The 21647-nt window shown below is 42.3% G+C and overlaps 1 protein-coding gene across 1 annotated transcript in view; it reads left to right on the plus strand.

The window, feature by feature from the left end:
• Positions 1-21647, plus strand: part of LOC138612511 (transcription factor SOX-6-like) — a 133011-nt gene that overhangs the window by 56411 nt on the left and 54953 nt on the right. Inside the window, exon 5 of the mRNA XM_069685818.1 lies at positions 11209-11298. Coding sequence (XP_069541919.1) covers positions 11209-11298 — 90 coding nt within the window. The remainder of the gene's footprint in view (positions 1-11208; positions 11299-21647) is intronic.

The following is a 21647-nucleotide window of genomic DNA, read 5'->3' on the forward strand; positions in this document are numbered from 1 at the left end:
TTAGTTACAATGGGGCTAATGATCCAGTTAGCATGTTAGCTCATAGCCTGGGCCTGTCTGTGACACAGTTTGAAGGTTAAATCATCTGCAGGGTTAAGCTGCAGTTGAAGCTATATGTGCACGAGCGAACTTCCAACTAGCGTGCGCCCTGTGTGCCTGACCTGTTAGTGAGTCTGTGTGTGTGTGTGTGTGTGTGTGTGTGTGTGTGTGTGTGTGTGTGTGTGTGTGTGTGAGGGCTTATGTATTCATACACCCAGGTGGAAGTAGTTGTGATGACAGCTTAACAGGCGAGTTGGGTCGGGCCCGAGAGTTAAGCTCATTGGCTAATTAACAAGCTCTTGGCTCTGGCTCTATGTTTGCCTTCCTCTATGGGATTGGCAGCTTGAGCTGTGATTGTGTGCAGGTAGAGGCTTTGTTTGTGTGTGTGTGTGTGTGTGTGTGTGTGTGTGTAGATTAGTATGTGGGACGCTGGTGTATAAAACACTGTTCTAACCTGCTGTATTTGGGGCAACAGGGCAGCGCTGTGTGTGGAGGAAAGCTCGGTTTGTTCCAAACAAACTTCATTCTTAATGTTGATCTTTTAATCAGCTTTTTATATCCGACTGTTTGGTGGTCAGCGCAGCGCTGCCAACAGGCCGACTCCCTCCGGACCTTTTGTGGTTGGTTTCAATCTCTTCCTGTGTAATCGATAGGGATCTCTTTACTAATGATCAGCCACAGCCTGTGGCTCTTGACTACAGATACAGTGAAACACCCTGTAGCCCTCTCCCGCTCACTTTGGCTGCAGGCCAGCAGGCATATGGTGCGGGCGCACGCAGTGTGGTTTGCCGGAACAGACTTGAATGTCGTCCAAAAGAATCAGATTAAATAGTGATTTTATCGAGCTCTCCTCCTTTTACTAGGATTGCAGTTAAATGCCAAATTGTTCGCCTGAAAATGTATTCGGCATCTGGCGAAGAAACCAACATGATACGACTGTAATGAACAAAAAAAGATGCTGCCGGTGCCAGAGACGAGGAGGATCGTGTTTGAAGGCAGCGGAGCGCGTTTGACACGGCTCGGCAAAGATGTGATCTTTAATCTGCTGTGATGACACACGCACACACACACACACACTCTCTGATTGACCTTCCACTTCTCCAGAGTTGGTTTGATCATTTTTAAAGAGCCTTTTGTAATGCTCTTTCCTTCGTAAGTTATAGGTCATTATTTTTTGTTTTTGACAGCTGTATCTTTATTTATCTAAAATATTGAAAATAGCAGCACATATTATGTTTTTTTATAGATTATTTTTGATAGAGAAATCACTGGAACATCATCTGAACCTCTCTTGCTTTTTTCCCTGGACGCTCTCTTCTATAAACCACGGTGACTGCAGGAAACACGGCAACATTTGCAGGAGTGAAAGCATGAAAAATAAGGTGAAAAAGTGTCCAAATATTTCTGAAAATATATGAAAAGATAACCGTAATAAAAGAGCTAATTTCAGTGCATTTGTAAAAAGATAAAATATGATATTATTATATTAATGAGGCACTCAGAAACACACACAATTTCAGCCTGAAGGAGGTGACGACAGGATCGGGATCAGGGGGTTCAGGCGGCCATGTTGGATCCGCTCTGCTCCTCTCCTTTTCGGTCAAATGTGGAGCGGTTGCTCACGTAGCCAACAGCCCCCTCCCTCTGCTCATATTTGCCCCCACATCTCCCCTCTGTGACCTAAAGCGCAGGGTCCACCCTCATCTTCTCCCCCGAGGGCCCGAGCCTAAACAACGCTCCTATTGTGTCTGAACCACACATCGCGCTGCGTGTACGTGTGTGTGTGTGTGTGTGTGTTAAGCAGGGTATGGTTTCATATATCATGCCTAAAGTGGAACCAGAAGCTCGGGTCTTGAACCGGTGTTTTGGAAGCGTGCGTTTGACAAAGACGTAATTTTGCAGCTTGGCTTTGGTTGTTTTCAGTTTGCTTTATTTTTTCTCACTTATCTTCCTGCAGAGCGACGTGTCTTGGCCGATGCAGAGCCATTTGAGCGCGTCTTTCTTAATTGATTTTGCTTCTTTCTTTTTTTTTCGTATCACTAAAATTAAAACATTCTTTAATGTTTTTGGTCCATCCAGTCTTAAATCAAACATTTCATAAAATGGATTCTCATTCTATTAAAAATCACTCAAAACTTTGGTTTCAGAGATGAAGGTAATTTCTTTTCATGAAGCGACCATTTACGTTTATTCCCACAAAAAAAAAGGAAAAAATGAAACCCTGAAAAATGCACGCGGAGACAAAAAAGACATAAATATGAAAAGCCTGTCATTAACCATTGAATGGATGTTTTACTTTACATTTTAAATTAATTAAATTCAAAGTGACCTTGCTGCCGCGCTGCACCGTACGCCCAGGCTTGTAGACTTTTTAAAGCTCGTCACGCACTCACGCTCGATTGTTCTCCGCCGCTCGCACAAAGAGGCGATGCGGAGGTGTTGGAAAATATCTGAGAAATGTTGGGGCTTTTACTGCTTCTTAAACCGAGCGATAAGAAAAACTCAGCGATAATAGCACGCATCAACTGTCCAAGGATTGTCTTGAGCGAGTTAGAGCCCCCTCACCTGTAACTGTGCAGCTCCATCAGCGCAGCGAGCGTCGTGTTAAAGACGAACACGGCCTCCTGACATTCACACTGTCTGTCTGCTGTGATGCGGGGCAGACCTGACCTCTCAGGCTGCACAGCAGGGATCGGCAGTCGGGCTTTTGGAGCATTAAGCTCACACCTTCAGGAGAAACACTATCCTTTGTCTAACTCAGGGCGGCAGGGTTTCGACCCGGCGCCTTCTTATATCACAGAAAGTACTTCACACTGCGGGGAGGGAGGGAGTATTTTTAGCACGGTATCCCCAAACATGTGAGGAGAAATACAGTCATTCATTTTTGTTTGTAAAGGTCAAAGGTCAGAGCAAGAGAAAGCTGCTATTAGGCGATCTTCAAGCTGCTTCTGAATTAAAAATGTGGACATTTTTCGTTCTCTGTGTCAGTAACTTTCTTTGATCTGTTGAAGAAGCAGAAACTTTATTTTATTAATTGACTGAAAAAAATACAACTGCTTATAACTTGCCCTTTACCCTTTTATGATTTATACATCAAGCTGTTAATGTGATGGAATATTTTATTGCTTTTGTTGTAGTAAGTTGTTTTATTCATTTATTTATTCTGAAGGTTTTACAGATGAACCTGGATTGAAGCACGTTGGCAGTTTAGTCTCTGAGATGTGCTGCAGTCGGCGTGTGACTCACAGGTGTGGTCAGGACAGGATAGAAACATGGTCACGCCTCGTTCTCACATGCTTTCCTCTTGTTTGCAGAAAACCAAAAGTACTGACGTTCTTCACTTCAACATAAGATTGATTTGTATTAATCCCAAAGGAAATTATAGAGCCAGATCGCTCCAAAAATAAAGTACAAAATTAAAAAATACAAACACACATATAAGTGTTTTTGTATTAAGTGAAAATATAAAGTGTGGGTTAATGCAAAAGAGACAGAGCCTAATAGATAATAGTTGTGTCAGGTAAATGGACAGTAGTATTGACAGCAGTAAAATCTTACTATGACATGAAGGACGTCTACAGTTTATAAAGTTTAAACAAAGAAAACCAGAACACAGGAAGAATATTATTAACCATTTAATAGCTGAAATATTTTTTAGAACAAAAATGTGCTGCTTCCAATTTCTCCAAGGATTTACAATTAATTTAAAAATGTGTTTTTGACTTTGCAAAATTGTGACGTTTCATTAATCGACTGATTGATCCAGTACTCCAACAAACAAACAAAAAAAATCTGCAGATTATTTGCTAATAAAAAGCTACTTTCAGTTTCCCTTCACGCCGTCACTTCTTTGTTACTTTAGTTTTATTAATCGTCCGTTTAAGTTGCTTTTAGCTTTATCTCCTTATTTTGTGCCACATTCTCATTCGACAGGAATCTGTTGTTGCATCTAATGTGTTAAAAATTAAACATATCTTTTGAATAGGTTGGTTTTATTGTCGGATATTTTGTATCCTGTATTGTTATATCTGTGTCATTGTTGAGTCTGTTTGGTACTGTCTCTTGTTATGTATTTTAAAGGCCCATCTAGAGACGGGCAAATTAGCCGAGGCTATAAAAGCTGCAGCGTGTGGCAGCGCTTTACTTGTCTAATACAGATAAACATTAAATAAATAAATAAATTGTAAAGTTAATTCCTTTGGTCAAATCTACATAAGCCAATTGGACTTATTAGAGCATCAGTTTAACATGCTGCAGGCTAAATGCTAAGCTAACATGCGGCTCCTACAGGTGGTACGAGTAGGTTGGGAATGTCACTGGGCAGCAAAGCAAAAGAATGTGTGTGTGTGATGGTGTGTGTGTGATGGTGTGATGGTGTGTGTGTGTGTGTGTGTGTGTGTGTGTGAAAGGGCTGATGTATGAAAAGAGGGTTACACAGGGCTAACCCCCCCCCCCCCCCCCCCCCCCTCTGTGCCAGCAGGGTCGGCTGCTTTCTCAGGCCATGTTCTGCGACAAGAGAGTCGGGGTGTCATCTGACAGATGAAAATAGTGTGTGTGAAACGGACACCGTGCTAACACGCAGCCAGGCTAACCACTCTGCAGTTTAATGGTTTTACAACACTGAGCGAGCAGTGATAGGCCATTCAAAGTGTGTGTGTGTGTGTGTGTGTGTGTGTGTGTGTGTGTGCTGTAAACTCTCTGTGCAATTAAACGTCTCAGCAGTGTATCGGCGTTCTTTAATCAGTGTGTGTGGTGTGCATGTATGTTTAAGTGCTTCAGAGTGTTCTCACATCAGTGTGTGTGTGTGTGTGTGTGTGTGTGTGTGTGTGTGTGTTTCCCTCCTCCTGGCTGGCCTGTCTCCTCATGTTTGGACATATGTTGAGTTTTATTTCACTGAGACATCAATCCTGCTGGCCAGCTGTTAGGACAGCTGCTCCCTCTGTGCCTCTCTCACTCTATTTCTCTCTCTCGCTCTATCATTCGCTCTCTCTCTTCCTATCTGTCTGTTTTTGTTGGTCTGCCTCTCACTTCTTTCTTTTTTCCTTCCTCACTTAGTCTTCCTCTCTGTCCTCCGTCTTTTGTTTCTGCAGGTTCCTGTACTATTTTCTTTTCTTTCTCCCCTCTCTCTCTCCCTCCCTCTCGCTCTCTGATGCTGTGGGGTCTGCAGCTGAAGTCGCACCACTGACATAAATTTGGAAGTGCAAAGTGTAGCTGTCAGCTTCCATTTACACACGTTCGGTAGCAAAGTTGAGGCACGAAATGGTCTTTTCAGCCCTCGATGTGTTACACAAACACCAGGCACCCACTAGAACATTGGCCTTTGTTATTTCTAACATTAACTAATTTTTCAGATTAATGTTTCTCTCTCTTTACCTTGGCGTTGGTCTGCAGACTCAGGAGTTCCTGAGCTTTGGCACTCGACATTGTGTGTGTGTGTGTGTGTGTGTGTGTGTGTGTGTGTGAGTTGAAGTAAGTGAGAGAGACGCTGTGTTTCCATCCAACTGTCAAGTGAATTATAGGGCTACTTTTGAAATGTCATCAAATATAAAATGTGAATTAAGTAGGCTCCTTTAAAGCAAATAAACGGGCTTCCTGAGTGGAGAACCCGCGGCGTGTCAGAACACAAATGGAAAGTTTCTCTCCAGACGTGTTATTGTTCTATTGTGTGTTTAAATTATGCTCCAATTTTGCACTTTCACTAGTCAAACACTGAAAAATATATCTGACCACACAGCCACAATGAAGACTTTTACTTATCTGGACATAAAGATCGCAACATGTGTGATGATTTCTTGACATTTTTAAACCTTTCTTTAAATTATATCCAGAGATGTAGAAGTCACATGACAGTTGGAGCATTTCCAGCGCTTGGACGGATGTTGAACTTTTCCTGTTGAATAATCAGTAAAAAAAATACAGGCAGCCGTACAAGAAAATATCAGATTTTTTGCTAATTAAACAAAGACAGGACTGCTTACATCAAATCAAAAGGTGAACGTCAAAGGAAAGTTTGACACTCCCGGGAGCTATGACTTTAAGTAGCACTGAGGTCACTGTCAGGTCACTAGCAAAACCAGGAAGCGACAAGAAAGTAACTTCCAGTAGAACTACAGCTTGTAGTTCACACATTGGTTAATAAATTGATTAAACAACCAAACTGTTATGTGTTAATTAATAAGCTTAAGACGCGCCAGTAGGCAGTTTCCCTATGCTAGCTGTCATGCTAAGTTGCTGGTTCTGGCTTCATGTTGAGCATACAGACATGACTGTTATTAAAGTCTAACGGCCCTGTCAGACAGAACGCGTTTTAGCAGCTGGCGGAAAAAACGACGCCATTGGTGATTTTTCTCATTGTCCAATCGGATGAAAGGAGAGGCGGACCTTCTGTCAGTTTACAATATAACGGTTAGGTTAATGACAGCTAATGATTCGGTGGTTGCCCTAACAACAGTAGAAAAAAAAGGTGCAGCAAGCTGCTCTTTTTTTTAACCGTAGGCTTCAACAAAAAATGCAGTGCGGTGCGCCTCGCGTTTTGCAGGCTGTAAAACGCATTCTGTCTGCTCGAGCCCTAACTCTTTACCAAAGTGTCAAACTCTTCTTTAATTCCATCTCCCATTGAACATTAACATCCAGTAAGCTAGCTTAAAGTCAGTTTGGTGAAGAGCTAACCGCTTTTTTAAGCTAGGCGAACGCTTGCAAGGAAACCTCATAAAACAGGCAACAAAAAAAGTGATTTTAGTAACAGACTTCACCTAACGTCTTCTGATCACCCTAAGCACCTTACACTACCAACACACTCACTCTTTCACTACGAACATTTAATAAACAAACGAAACGTAAGTTAGCTTACTTTGCTATTACTTTAAGCAAGGAAAATAGCTATCAATCACTATTAAATGCTGACAGAATAGGACAGACTGAATTCTGGGTAATTCTGGGTGATAAAAATATACAAAAGAATACGATAGATACAGGGGTGGATTAGAAAGATATATTAGCTTAAATAAATAGCACTCACCTTTCCTACAGGGAGGAAATGGGGCTAAAGGAATTTATATGAATTACCACAGAAGAAGAAATTTAAAAGGAAGGACTCTGAACTACAACACTTGTGCATTATTTATGGAAAAGATAAAGGTACATATGACCCGGCATAAAAACAACTCATGCTCATGGTTCATGTAGAAATAAAATCCAAAGGTGGCAATAACACAGTTTTACATTTTGTTCCTTATAGTAGCATCATTGTCCAGTGTTTATATTTTAAGAGACATTAAGGATACTATTTAAAGAAAACTTTAAAATGAATATTAAAGTCCCTCTGTGCTCTAATAAATATATTTTATTAAGAAGTTAACGTCTGCAAACACGGAGAGTCAAAGGCAGACGGAGGGAAAAGAGAGACTCAGACTGAGGAAGCCTGTTGCACTCTGTGTTGTTGTTGGCGGAGGACGGTTGGGAGGGTTGATGCTTGTCTGACACACACACGCACACACTCACACACACACACACACACACACACACACACAGACACACACACGTACAGTAACACACAGAATCAGTTGCCTGTGGCTCGTGTTAAAACACCCAAAACACTGTGTGTTGGCAGGTCGACGTGAAGAAGGTGATAAAAGTGTGTTTACCCTAAACACCAGCTCCGACTGCCACGCCACTGATTTATTACAACCCGCTTTTCTTTATCCACCGCCTATCTCCTCCTCACATCCTTCTGTGTCTCCTTTGCTTCATTTTATTGCACACTCATCCTCTCTGCCTCTTTCTGTCGAAGAAGAATCAATTAGAAACATCAAATAATTTTAGCTTGTCCTCTTTTTTTATGATTTTGGAGCAGAGTGAAGAAGATGAGGATACACTTTCATCATCAGTGTGGATCCACATGTCACTCGTGCTTTCTCATTTTCCTTTTTCATCTCCTCTTTCCCTTCATTTTTTTATTATTCCTTCTTCTCCACATTTCCCATATCTCTCTCTCATCCTTCCATTCACACTTATATTCCTCTGTGCTAACAGAATATGAACCTGAACCTTCCTCCTCTTGCTCCTCATCTCTCCTTCCCCGTTGTCGACATCTGTCCCACTTCCCTCCTTTCAAATGTCTCTCCTTCTCTTCTTTTAATTTACCCTTCTCCCTCTCCTCTTATTCAAACCGCCCGTCTTCCGCACTTCTCCTCCACTTGATAAAGGAGCCGGTGCTCGGACAAGCGAGGAATTTTTATCCACCCTCCAATCTAAACAGCACTTGATCCCCGACTCGGTCGCGGGGACAGATAGAGAGCCATCTAGGGTAAAACATCTCCCTCTCATCCCCATCCTTCTCCTTCTTCTTCTCCCACCTCCCCCACTGTCTCTGCGTCTCATCTGTTTACCGGTATGGGGGGTATAAATTGCGCGCCGAGTACACACACGGTTGACTTATGCAGATGCATCTCGGAGTTACAGGTTGTATTTTCCTCCTTAAGTGCTCCCATAAATCTCGCTTCCTGATTCTGTTTTATTCGCGGCCCGCTGAGCGAGCGCACTTCGCCGTCTTTAGGTCTTGTGATGAGAAAAAGAAAGGCTCTCATCCTGACCCCGTCCTGCAGCTTTCCCCCCTTTTACCGGCTGTAAATATCATCCACTGAACCAAATATACACAAATACATATCCAGTGGAGCCGCTCGTGCTATAAATCTGTGCAGAATCGTGTGGATTCCTTTGTCCTCAGGGCGGGGAAGTCGTTTAATTAACGTATTTTTCTGCAATCTGTCTGGGAATTCCCGCAGTTTTTTACCAAATATAGAAAATGAGCATCATGTGTTCCTGTAGTTTTAAGTAGTTTCTTCATCTTGTAGCTCCCTCCTCGCTGCCATTGTCCCCCCCTTTGTTTACATGGATCACATGTGATCTGGAGACTGCATTAGCTTATTTACAACAATCATAATCCGCCTGTAAACACGCTCGGCTTTAATGGACTCAATGAGGAAGTTGTGTTCGGCATGTCTTGACCACACAATGGCCCCGTATGCACAAACTAAACATTAAGCCATTCACAATAGGCCATGTGCTCTTATGAATGTCTATAGCGCCTTTTGTCAGGATAAAGGCCCCACAAATGAGCTATTGTCTGACTGAAGCATTCTAAATCAGGCGAGCCCTCAGGGGCATGTTTTCCACAGCACCCAAGAATGTCTCCTTTTTCTGTGTGTGTGTGTGTTTTCTGTGATGTCCTTGGTGACTGAGGCTTCTGCACGGGGCCCTGCGTGACCGTGGCTCCATCTGTGGCACGTCCGCGGCCTCCAAAACAAGAATACATACACACAAAGTCAGGCAGGGGAAGGAGCAGTTTCTCATGCAGACACAATAATACAAATACTGTTTACCTGAAGTATTATTTCATGTTTCAACGTGCTGTGAGGGGCTTTTACCTGGCCGTGATACAGATTCAGTTTAATACTGATGCTTCTATTCAACCATTAAAAGCAACGATCAGGGAGAAGACTGACGAAGCGATTTACAGCTTACAGGACAAAAAAGCTTTGCCATGTCCCCAGCAGAGTTTCACAGTGAGGAGTACGTTAGCAGGTTAAGAAGATGATGAAGAAGAAGAGATCTGTCTTAACATATCACACAGGACGGGAGTAGCGAAGAGAAAAGACGTACAGTTTGTTCTGCAGGTATCACCAGAATCGACCCAAAATGGAAGTTTCTGCTTCTTATTAAAGGTGGGGTATGAGGCTAATTTCAAGCTTCACGTTTCACTCTGTGATACCTGCACAGTAGTTTAACATAATTTACAGTTAAAAAAAAAAACCCTTTCTTCTGATTGGCCAGCTCTCTGAGGCTGCACTTTGTGATGTCACAGCGTGTAGAAGAAACAGTGTGAAACCTGGCGTTCACAGCAGCCTGCAGACTGAGCGGAGAAGCCTGGGGATTACTGCAACATACTTTAAGCTACAGATTTGAAACGTCACCCATGTTTAGTCTGGACATCTTTAAGTAATTATCCTTTTACATTCCTGTCCTGTTCAACTTGATTTCACCTGTTGTTACTGGTCGAAACATCAGGTCCGCCTTCACCTGAAATAATGTCTGACTTGACCATGGAGGGGAGCAAACTCAGGATGAGCAACTACTCTGTCAAACTGGAGGAAGACAGACTTAAACATCATTTTACAGCTCTCCTACACACACTGCAGACTCAGAGGAGTCATGGTGTCAGGTTGTTTTCATAAAAAAGGCCTGAAGAAGACACTTTATTTTAATGCTGTCCATGCATGCACCGGCTCTCAGCCGGGATCCAGGATGTGCACGTCCTCAGAATCCTGCTGTGGCTGATGTGGGCACCAGGAGCAAAGAACACTTAATAGTGAGCTACTTACGAAATGCAAACACTGTAAACTTCAATTTTTAGAACATGAATTAGATTATAAAAGGTTTTGATAATGTATATATCTTAAGGACAGGAGTGTAAATCGTTAATAGTGTTGCAGGTACAAGTAGACAAGTAGTCTAAGTCTTGCATTCGAGTATTAAAAGTCTTTTTCTTTACATTAAGTCCAAGTAAGAAAAAGTACAGCAGAATGAATCCTCTCATTGTTATCTAATCTTATAAACAAATCTGTTTTGTATATGTTCTGTAAAATCCTAATTATGTCAAATAAATGTCATGGAGCAAAAAATATTCCATCTGAAGCTGAGTAAAGTCAAAGAAGAATAAATGCAAACAATCAGATAAAAAATCAGTTTTATTTTAGTTGCATACGTGCAGCTATCTCTCCCTGTTCGTCCCTCTGCTCTCTGCCTGCTGGAGGATTTAAAAAGTTCCCATTGTCTGAGTAAAGTTCACAGCAGGACTCCAAATTGAACAAATGAGACCTTATGAATCTTATGAGACCGCGTGTCGCTGATGTCTATTATCCTGCGGCTATGAGACACATTGTGAGAAAGAGGACGGCCCGACTCGGAACAATGCAGACATTCTCATCTGGTCAGCTGCATCGCTGCTGCAGAGCTTTGTGAGAGGCCGAGGAGCAGGGCATGCTTCCTGCTCTCACTTTTATACATAGGAGTGGGTTCTTTTCTCCTTTTCCTCTTACCTCTTTATTTCTTGATGAGTCTGAGCTGTTAAAAGCATCAAAAGTAAAGGTGATGTCTTCTCTCTGTTTGCAGAACCAACCTGCATGGAAAGGCTCCTCTCCAAGGAGTGGAAGGAGCGTGTGGACCGCCTGAACGCCAACGAGCTGCTGGGGGAGGTCAAAGGTAAGAGACATCAAGGCCGGCATCCACAGCAGCATGTAGTGCAGCTAGATCCACAGTCACACACACAAACGGTCAGCTGTGTGTGTTACAAACTCTCAGCTTCACTGTGCATGGTGTTCTTCAGCAGAGGGGCAGAACATGAAGCGTGTGGGCTGTTAGAGGGAAGTGTGTCAGGAAGGAAAGAGGCGAGTAAGACAGGAAGTGAGAAAGACAGGAAGGCAGGAAGGAAAGAAAGAAAGTGAGAGACAGAACGAGGGTAGAAAGGAAGGAAGAAAGGAAGGAAAGAACGAGAAAGAGAAAGAAATTGAGAAAGAAAGAATGGGAGGAAGAAAGAAAGTGAGAAAGACAGAAAGAGGTAGCAAGGACGGAAGGAAAGAAGGAATGAAAGAAAGTGATTAAGAAAGAAGGAAGGAAAGAGAGGAAAGGAAGAAAGTGAGAAAGAAAGAGAGCAAGAGAAAAAAATTGAGAAAGAAAGTGATTAAGAACAAGAAACACAGGAAGGATGGAAGAAAAGGAGGGAAGGACAGAAGACAAGAAAGTGGGAAAGAGAGAATCAAAGAAAGAAATTTAATAAGACAAAACGAGGGGTAGAAAGAAAAGAAGGAAGGAAGGAAAGAGGGGAATAAAGAACGAAAGAAAGAAATAGAGAAAGAAAGAAAGAGATTAAGTAAAAAGAAAGAAAGTCGCAAAGACAAAACGAGAGATAGAAAAAAGGAAGGAAGGGAAGGAAAGAAAGAAAGAGGGAAAGGAAGAAATTGAAAAAAAGAAAGACAGGAAGGAAGGAAAGAAAGTGGAAAAGAAAAAAAGAAAGAACATAAACTTCCATCTCGTCAGACTTTCTCATCCGTACCTGCGGAAACACTCAGTGAGAGCGCTAACATAAAACCAGCCGATGGTTTGAGCACAAAAAGGCCACCAGAACACACAGAGACACAGACGGGTAAGATGCTGTAATTCTCCTCCGTGTGTACTTTCAGCATGTTTCTGCATATGAAAGCAGAGGAGTGAACGCTCGGCAGGCCTACCTGTCAACAGAGACAGAGCGGCTCGACACGCCACACGTTCTAATTGTAGCTTTGATTAAAGGGTGTGTATGAAGGGAGAGGCTGCACATGCTCCGATTGCATTTATGATGCTATAAATTGCGATGCAGACGTATTCCTGCTCTGCTATTCAAACAGCAGCTTTGTGGGGGATCTTATGTTAAACTGTCGTTCTGCAGCAGGAGGGAATGAGAGGCCTGTCATCCTTTCAAAGTAAAGGAGGAAGCAGAATCTTTCCCTGTTTGAATGTAAGAACTAAACTGTTCTGTTTATAAATAGCACCGCTTTAAGTAATGATTTACATAATAGGGATTATTTACATGATAAATACTTTATATGCATGTCCCTCATCATCCAAATTTTCATCATCATATTGCAGATAAGGCATATTATCATCTTTGTTTTTTATATGTAAGAAAAGGAGCCTATTATATATATATTTAGCATTAAAAAGAAGTCGATAAGATAACAAATAGGCCTGTCATTTGCATCAGAGTTCGGCTTACCTGAAGGACATCTGTCTTCATTTTTAACATATTCTGTGCTGTCCTTATTACAAGAGGAACTTTTTAACTGTGAATTATTATGAATGTTCTGAAAATCAATATTTGTACAATTAAAAACCTTGGGAAGTGAAGACGTCTGGTTGGCGAGTGATCGAAACGAGCAACAATATCTGTTCATGTTTTCATAGCCACGACTGACCGAGTTTTTAAAAGAGAAAAACAAAATGCTTCAGTTTTGAACGCCGTCTTCAATGATTCAAAACCCTCTAACACCTGTTCAATAAAAGAAAGAAACACTGGTAAAATTCTGTCAGCGTGCCGTAACACAAGTCGCTAACGGCTCTGCAGTGGAGCTCCTCTCGGTAAGAGAAGCCGTTAGAGATCGTCTGCCGGTGAAATGGAAAGCATTTCCTCTGTGGAGAGTGGAAAAGAGGGAGGACAGAGAGGCTCCTGCAGCCGAACAGCACCGACATTCACTTTTACTCCAGGACAGAGATCCCACTCCTCTCTCCCTCTCTCTCTATTTACACACAGAATCTACGCACACATACACACTTTGTCAGAGTATCACTTGGCATCTGTAACGACGCGATCTCTCACTCTGCATTAGTGCTCCACATGAATACAGAAGTAAGAAAAATCTCACTTCATGTGACGTCTTTTCATTCAGAAGCAAGTCAAACTATTTCCACTTCCTCTTTGGGTCAATAACCGCTGACAGTGTTGAAGTGGGATATCAGTTCTCTCCTCACAGACCTTTAGATGTTATTGTTACATGTCTGTGCATTTGGCATGAAGACATTAAAACTTCTTGAAAAAGACAAACGGAACAAGCTGTCGTCGGGTGACCTCTGCCTCTCAACCTCCACCTTATATCTCTTTATCCTTCTGTGAAATGAATCGGAAAAGTCGATAAGTCCTTCATCCAAAAAAAAGAACGTACACGCTGATAGTGGCTTTATTCCACACAAGGCCTTTCAGTATTTGACTTACATTTTGTTTGCAGTTTGTACCTCACTGCTTCATTTCTATCAGCTCATAAAAAGTCGTTTTCCTTTGACATTATTATTATTCAATGACACTTTATTTCTTTATGAGTTTAAAATTGAAATCACTTCATATTTTTTACAGCACATTCTTTGTTATTTCTACCCTCTTAGAGCATTTTCTCCCCTCTTGAATTAGCATTCTTTGTTGGCCCTGAAGTCATCATCGTAGCAGAAGTTAGCTTGTAAAAACACTCATATTTTCAGGGCTCAAATTGTTTTCTCAAGTCCAAGTCTGAAAACCGAAAGAGAAGGAAACTAAGGAAGAAATGTCTTTAAGTGCACTTTCTGCCCCGAGGTTAGCTTCTCAGGTAGGCATGCGTTAATGGTCTGTGTGTTTAACTACACACAGTTTATATTAATATCTCTACATTACAACTTGGTAATCCTATATCTTTGAAAAAAGGTAGCCTCATAAAGAACAGTGTTGACAACTTTATTCCAATGAATGTAGCTAGCACTAGCTCCAAAAGTCGCTCGAAGTCGCCAGATGACGCCATACGCTAAATTGCATAACGCTTAGTGGTCGTGAGCACAGCAGCCCGCTGCCATGACCAGCGTTGTGACCAAGTCATCTTTGCTCAAGTCTCAAGCAAGTCTCGAGTCATTTTTTCTTGGGCAGGTCAAGTCCAGTCACAGGTTATGTCAAGACCCGAGAGAACTGTGTGTCTGACTTATTCATAAAGCTGGAATGTGCAGTATATCAATTTCTTGTGTGTTAGTTCAAGACGCTAATAAACATGCATAAATATAGAATGCAACAGTACATGCATGCACATAATTGAACTCACACACAGCAAGGAAACACATGCACACACAGATGTCTCTGTTCGTCCAGCTGCGTCGTGGCCAGAGGAACGTTCTGATTGAATTCAAGAGTCAAACTCTTTCCTGTCTCGGCGGCTGACATGAAGCCCGGCCTGGCTGACCTAAATACACAAACACAACTGTTGCTCTGTGTCTCCTCACACAACAACCTGAACCTATTTGTTCAGTCGCAGTTATTTTTAGGGTGAAGAAAACTGATGACCTCCTTTTTTTATTCTTACTGGAACGTTCATTAGTCTTCACAGATGCACTTCAGCCTGCTTATAATACAACATACAGTTTAAACTCCAAAGACCACTGGATCCTACATTTCCCATAAGGCAACACAAAAGCGTCTTTCCTCCTGACTTGTCTACACACACTTGTATTGCGGGTTTTTTCGTGATAAGTTACAAGCCTTAGTTGACATGAGCTTTGAGTCATTTTGAGGGTTCTTTTCAAAATAAAAGTCCTTGGGGCGCTGGTATAGCTCAGTCATTAGAGCAGACGCCTCATGTATAGAGGCACGGATCTCGTCACATCAGCTGTGGGTTCAACCCCCATCCACAGCCCTTTGGCCACCCCCTCTCTCTCTTCACCATGTTCTGTCATTATGCAGCTGTCCTATCTAATAAAGGCAAAAAGGCCTAAAAAAAATAAAAATTATAGTGGAACTTAAACTGCGCTTTGTTTAAAGAGCAGCTCCAGTCATGTTTTATGACATATAAAATGCTCTGCTTGAAATAATAAATTGTGTCTGATATGTTTTCTTCTGCAAAATAGGTTTAACTACCTAAAAATCCTCCCAAGGCATCTCCTGCTTCTCCCTCATTAAAAATTCCATCTGTGTAGGCAAAACTACAGCTAAAAACAAAAAACACGTCTCTGCCGTCATTTAGTGGCAACTTGTTGAAACTTAGCTAGCTTGAAATATAGTAATTAGTAGTAGTATTGTTAATGTTAGTAGTCAGTAGTGAGTTTGCAAGGACTACGATGACTGTAATCTCTATTTACAGATTCTATATAGCACAATATTTTTTCAGAATTGTCATTATAAGCCGTACTGATTTTGTAGGGTTTGAGATATACAGTAACAGATCGTCTGCATATAAGGACACTTTTTTTCTGGCCCTCCTCTTTTAGCTCCAGCATATTCCTTTGCTGCATGTAATGAGATTGCCAGAGGCTCACCAGCGAGTGCGAACAGTAACAGTGACAGAGGGCATCCCTGTCCAGTAAAACGACTAAGGGGAGATAAACTGGAACCGATATTACTTGTTGTACCGAGGCTTGGGTACTAGTATTTTATTAACTACATCCAATAAGTTCATTGGTCTATATGATCCTGGTTCCAGCAGATCCTTGTCCATCTTATGAATGGAAAGCCATTTAGAATAATGTCATAGAACACAACCAAAAGTTTACAAGAGCCGACAAGCCACAAACACTCACCAGTTTACCAGTTACAATCTGAGACACAACACAACATTTGTTCGTAAGATTCTTCAACAAACTAGTCATTCTCAAACTACTGAAGCACCGAGACACTGATTCTACTAAGATTCTACTAAGAACATAGATGGAACAACACGCCGAATTAAATCCCAAGACCTGGGCCAATGTGGTGGCCAGCAGCAGCAGCTGCCAACAAAACCAGAACGGGCAGTCTCCTACCCGGCCTGAGCCCACCCCCCAGCATAAGCCCCCTACCCAGTGCGAGCGCACCACCCAGCGTAAGCCCCCGACCCAGTCTGAGCGCACCACCCAGCTGATGGACCTACATTTTCATCTGCAACAGGAGAGGAACTGCAGGCATGCGGCCGAGCACAACAATGCCATCATCATGAGCAAGGCGAAGGAGGCCTGTGAAAAGTTTAGGGTGGAGCGTGAAGAGAGACTTCAGTGCGAAAAGGAGAACAGGATGCTCAAAGAACAGCTGAAGCACCTGAATCCATCTTTCAAAATAATGACGGACATGAAGTTTTATGATGACAAATTAAAAGATGAGCTCATGGGTATTATTGCAGCTCAAAATGTCATGCTCCTGGAAACACCCTCAAGTGGCCCAAAGCTGGATGAAACCATAACAGCTGAAAAAGCAGCCCTTGAGAAGGAGATTAAGGCCCTGCAGGAAGAGGCCTTAAACAAAGAAATCATGACCGCCCTGCAGATGGAGAATTTAAACAATCAGCTGCAAGAAAAGACCAGCAGCAGCCTGGCCTTCCAACTTAAAGCTCAGGAGGAGACCAGCCAGGCACTGCAGAAGATGGTGGAGGGGCTACGTAAGTCCAATAATGATTATAAGATCAAGCTCCAAAATCTTCTTGCAGATCAAGCTGGACAGCTGCAGGCTGAAATGTTGAGGTTGAAGAACCAACAAAAAGAACCGTTGAAAGGATCTCTTCTGTTTGTCAAGACCGTAAGTGACCTGAAGTTCGTTGAGAGGAAAAACGAATCCCTTGTGCAGGAGATAAAGTTCCTCAAGGAAGAGGTCTTCAACAGAGACATTTTAAACAATAAGCAGCTGGAGAACTTAAGAAATCAGCTGCAAGAAAAGACGAGCAGTGGCCTCGAGCTGGCCTCCAAACTGAAAGCTCAGGAGGAGGTCAGTCAGGTGCTGCAGATGGAGGTGGAGGAGCTTCGAAAGCAGATCACAGAGCCCTCCCTCCCAAAAGACAATACAGAGGTAACCAGAAAGGACGACTCTCCAAGCATGGCCCAGGAAACACCAGAGATGGCCCAGGAAATACCTGAGATGGTCCAGGAAATACCTGAGCTGGTCCAGGAAACTCCTGAGACCGTCCAGGAAGCACCTGAGACCGTCCAGGAAACTCCTGAGACCGTTCAGGAAACTCCTGAGATCGTCCAGGAAGCACTTGAGACCGTCCAGGAAACTCCTGAGATCATCCAGGAAACACCTGTGATCATCAAGGAAAGACCGGAAATATTTCAGGAAACACCTGAAATGATCCAGGCAACTCCGGAAATGGTCCAGCTAACACCTGTGATCGCCCAGGAGACACCTGAGATAGCCAAGGAGACACCGGAAATGGCAAAAGAAACACCTGAGATGGTCCAGGCAACAGTGGGGGTGGAAACAATCTCTCTTTGGAGGAGGTTTAAGAAGTTTGTCACTCCACACAGCCGCCGCAAATACAAGCGGCAGAAGCTGGCCCAGGAATAACACCCCAGCCTCCCAAAACGCCCCCCACCCCCAACCCCTTTTCACACACACACCTACACACACACACACACACACACACACACACACACACACACACACACACACACACATCCCATCCCTTTGTGGGTTTTCCCCCGGGCGCTCCGGTTCCATCCCACACCAAAAATTGGATTTTAAAAAATTTGAAATAAAATAAAATAAATTCGGCAAAACTTAAATAAATTCTTAAAATATATTTTCTTTATGTATATTTGGATTTCTAGAGTGTTGTCAAGTATTTCTCATAGTGTTGAATGTAGTAAAAGTATTATGGTATGATAGAATGAAATACTCTGTTTGCTGAGTATCAACTGTTTTAACTTTGATTGGAAAGTTTTCAAATGCATTGTAAAATTGAACAGAGCAAAGTGCACTATGACCATAAGGTGTTGTAAGAGTTCACTCATTTGACCATACTTTCTCTACTTTGTGGACATTCTGTCAACACACATACTTCTAATATTAAACTATTGTTTGTATGCAAAGTAAAGGTGAAAGTAAAGCGTTTTAAATTTAAAAACCTAAAAAACTAATTTTATAAACACTTGCAAGAGCTGTTTTATTAATCAGTCAAATTTAAAAAACCTCCGGGTTTCAGTACAATTGGTCTGATTCAGTAATAGAGACGAAAGCAAGGCAATCCCAAACCCCCTTTAGGGCTTTGCAAAAAAGCCTTCTTAATTCTTGGGGTCTTTTCATTCCAGATAAAATGAGATATTTAGGATTCTAGTTTCTTTAAAAAAAGCCTTATCGATGAGGATAGGAATGCTCTGAAATAAGAATAAAGTGTAGGTAAAATATTCATTCTAACCATATTACTTTGTCCCTCTAATAAACTGGAAAATTAGCCCCACAAACAGAAAGTCTTAAATAATTTTTAAAACAAGGTATTTAAACTGCTTTGAAATTGCAAATGGAAAAGAGGTCAAGGTATTTGTGCTTTGTCGAGCTTTGGAGTTAGTTTGTGTGCAGAGGGCATGACTTTGTGGTACACACACCGCTCTTTCACTACTGACGAGGGCAAAGGGTTATCCAGCTGACAGAAGCACTGAACACCCACTAATATGAAAAACAGGAGGAGCAACAATAAGGTCCGCAGCATTACAGCATGCAGTGTTTGGTTTCCTGTTTTTTTTTTAATTTCCATAAAGTTAGGGGACTAACCGAGGTGTCCCGACTTTTAGTGCCTAACTTTTGTTAACTCTTAAGGAAGGCTTGCACGTATGCTGTTTGACAACACTGCTGCACACGTACACATGTGGGAATGAGCCCAGAATGACTTCAGCCTTCTCCTGCAGACCGCTGTGCAGCTCCAGCAGGACATGTCAGCACGTCACGTCAGTTTTGTGATGATTTACTCACTTTGGCCTCATGATCCTGCTGTTAGCTGACAGAAGTTTAAGCCACTCTGTCTTCTGCTTTGAGCAGTCTATTTCAAGCCTCTACATCTTAATACAAGCCGATGGAAACCTAAATCCTCATTAGCCATCTGATTATGTGATTGAAGAGGGGGTGTAATGCTGTTTCACATTTTAAGACACATATTTAATGTCACAATGTTGGATGTCCAGACTAAACGTGGGTGAAGTTTCAGATCTGTAGGTAAAAGTATGTTGCAGTAATCCCCAGGCTTCTCCGCTCAGTCTGCAGGCTGCTGTGAACGCCAGGTTTCACTCAGTTTTTTCTACACGCTGCACTTTGTGACGTCACAACGTGTTAAATATAAAATGATAAATATAAAATGATAAAATTCAATGCTGACAAGTTTCTGTCTAACTATCAAGTATGTACGCAGCGCAAACTGGGAATCATGATTGGACGACTTACAAAGCTCCCCGGTATGTGATTGTCATGATTGGATGACTGGCTGTCAGTCAAACTCCTCGCTATGGCAACACGCAACATCAAAGCCCCCAAAGAGAAGCCTCATCAGTCGTACTTGTTACTACTCAATACGGTCTGAGAGCAGACCATCATCACGGCTGCGTCTGTGCCAAGATAATACAGATACACTTCATTGTCAGACTTTTTGAACAGGTTATATAAATTGGCCAATAATATCATTGACTTGACATAACCTGTTACTTGACTTGACTTGCCTAAGAAAGCAGTTGTCTTTCCTGGGCTGCAGGAGTTTCGTACCGGCTGTTGATGTTGTCTGCAGAGGGACTTCAGCTCTATAGTAATACTGCATTAGCTAACGCGACACAGCCATCATTCAGCATTGCATTTGTGGCTTTGTGATCAAAGAGGGACATTTCAGCTAACGTTGCACACTATGTATGCTAACTGCTAACTATGATATGGAGGGCAAAGCATCTTGTCGCTCACAATACAGTGAGCAAGTGAAGTATTCAGTACTCAGTCAGCTCAAACATTAAAGGCTGCACGACGCTGATTGTATGTGTGCAGAGCCGACGTTCAAGGCTGCATTCACACTTATATTTAAATGTTCATATATAAATGTAATTCTGCACACTTACTTAAATTAAAGTAAGAGCAAAAAGCAGCAACAAACATTTTGAAATTCTTACCTTTACATTTTTTTTACGAGGTCAGAAACCTCATGAGAATAGATGGATAGAAAGTGTCATACAAGCGTCATTTAAATCAGACATCTTACCTTTTTATTTTTCATGTATAATCCTGTCTCTGTGGAGGAGTGAGCGAACAGTAAACCTGCATGTTTGCAGATTACATTTGGTATCTGTGTACCCTGCTCCCCCGAGGAGACACTTGACACCTGAGTTTTGGGGTGACTCTGAGGAGGTTTAGTTTGATTCCTGATATCGTGCTACGGCCTCGATTCAGACACAGATCCCTCCCATCACGGAAACGCAGAGGGAGAAAACAGTTAAAGTCTTTGTGTTTTGGCTGCTGCCCTCAGCAGGTGTCGGGAATAATCCTGATGGATGGAAAGCGGAAAACGTCTGAGATGATTATTTGGTGCCAGAAGCATTGAAGGAACGCAAGACGTCGCGGTCGGAATGTAACAACCCGTAATCCACGCAGATGAATCATGGAGCTGTAATCGCAGTTGTTGCTATTACACAATAGGCTTTACTGCTCTGAGAGGAATGTGTATGTGTGTGTGTGTGTGTGTGTGTGTGTGTGTCGTGACAGTGTTATGAAGTATCCATCAGTGTCTTAAGACTGAATTGGCCGAGGAGACTTAGGGAGGAGCAAAGAAGGAGAAAAGAGAAGAAGGGAGGAGAGGAGAGGTGATAAGAGAAAAGGGGAAAAAAGAGGAGGCGATGGAGAGATGAGTGGTTTAGGGTAGAGAGGATGATAAGGGGAGGAGGGGAGTTAAGAGGAGAGGATAAGAAAGACATTGAGGAAAGTAGGAGAGAAAATGAAAAGAAAGTAAAGAAAGAAAAGGATCAAGGAGAAGACAAGGAAGGATGGGAAAGGTGTTGAGAAGAGAGGAAATGGGAAGCTGATGAGAGGAAGAGAGAGGAGCAAAGGAGAAGAGAGGGGAGAAGAAAAAGTGATAGGAGGAAAGAAACAATAAGAGGACATGTGATGAGAGGAAACATGTAAAAAAGTGAAAAGAAAGTCGTAGAGAAGACGACGTAAAGCAGAAGATGAGAGAAGAGAGAAGGACTCAAAAGAACAAAGAGGAGAAGAGAAGAAGGGATGAGGCAAGGGCAAGAGAAGAGAGGGAACAAGGAGGTGAAACAGGAAACAAAACAGAAGAGAAGAGAGAAAAGGAAACTATGAAAGA

The sequence above is a fragment of the Semicossyphus pulcher genome, unplaced genomic scaffold (genome assembly GCF_022749685.1).
Source record: "Semicossyphus pulcher isolate SPU_LCO1_2020_fin unplaced genomic scaffold, fSemPul1.0.p SCAF_8, whole genome shotgun sequence".
Lineage (NCBI taxonomy): Eukaryota > Metazoa > Chordata > Actinopteri > Labriformes > Labridae > Semicossyphus > Semicossyphus pulcher.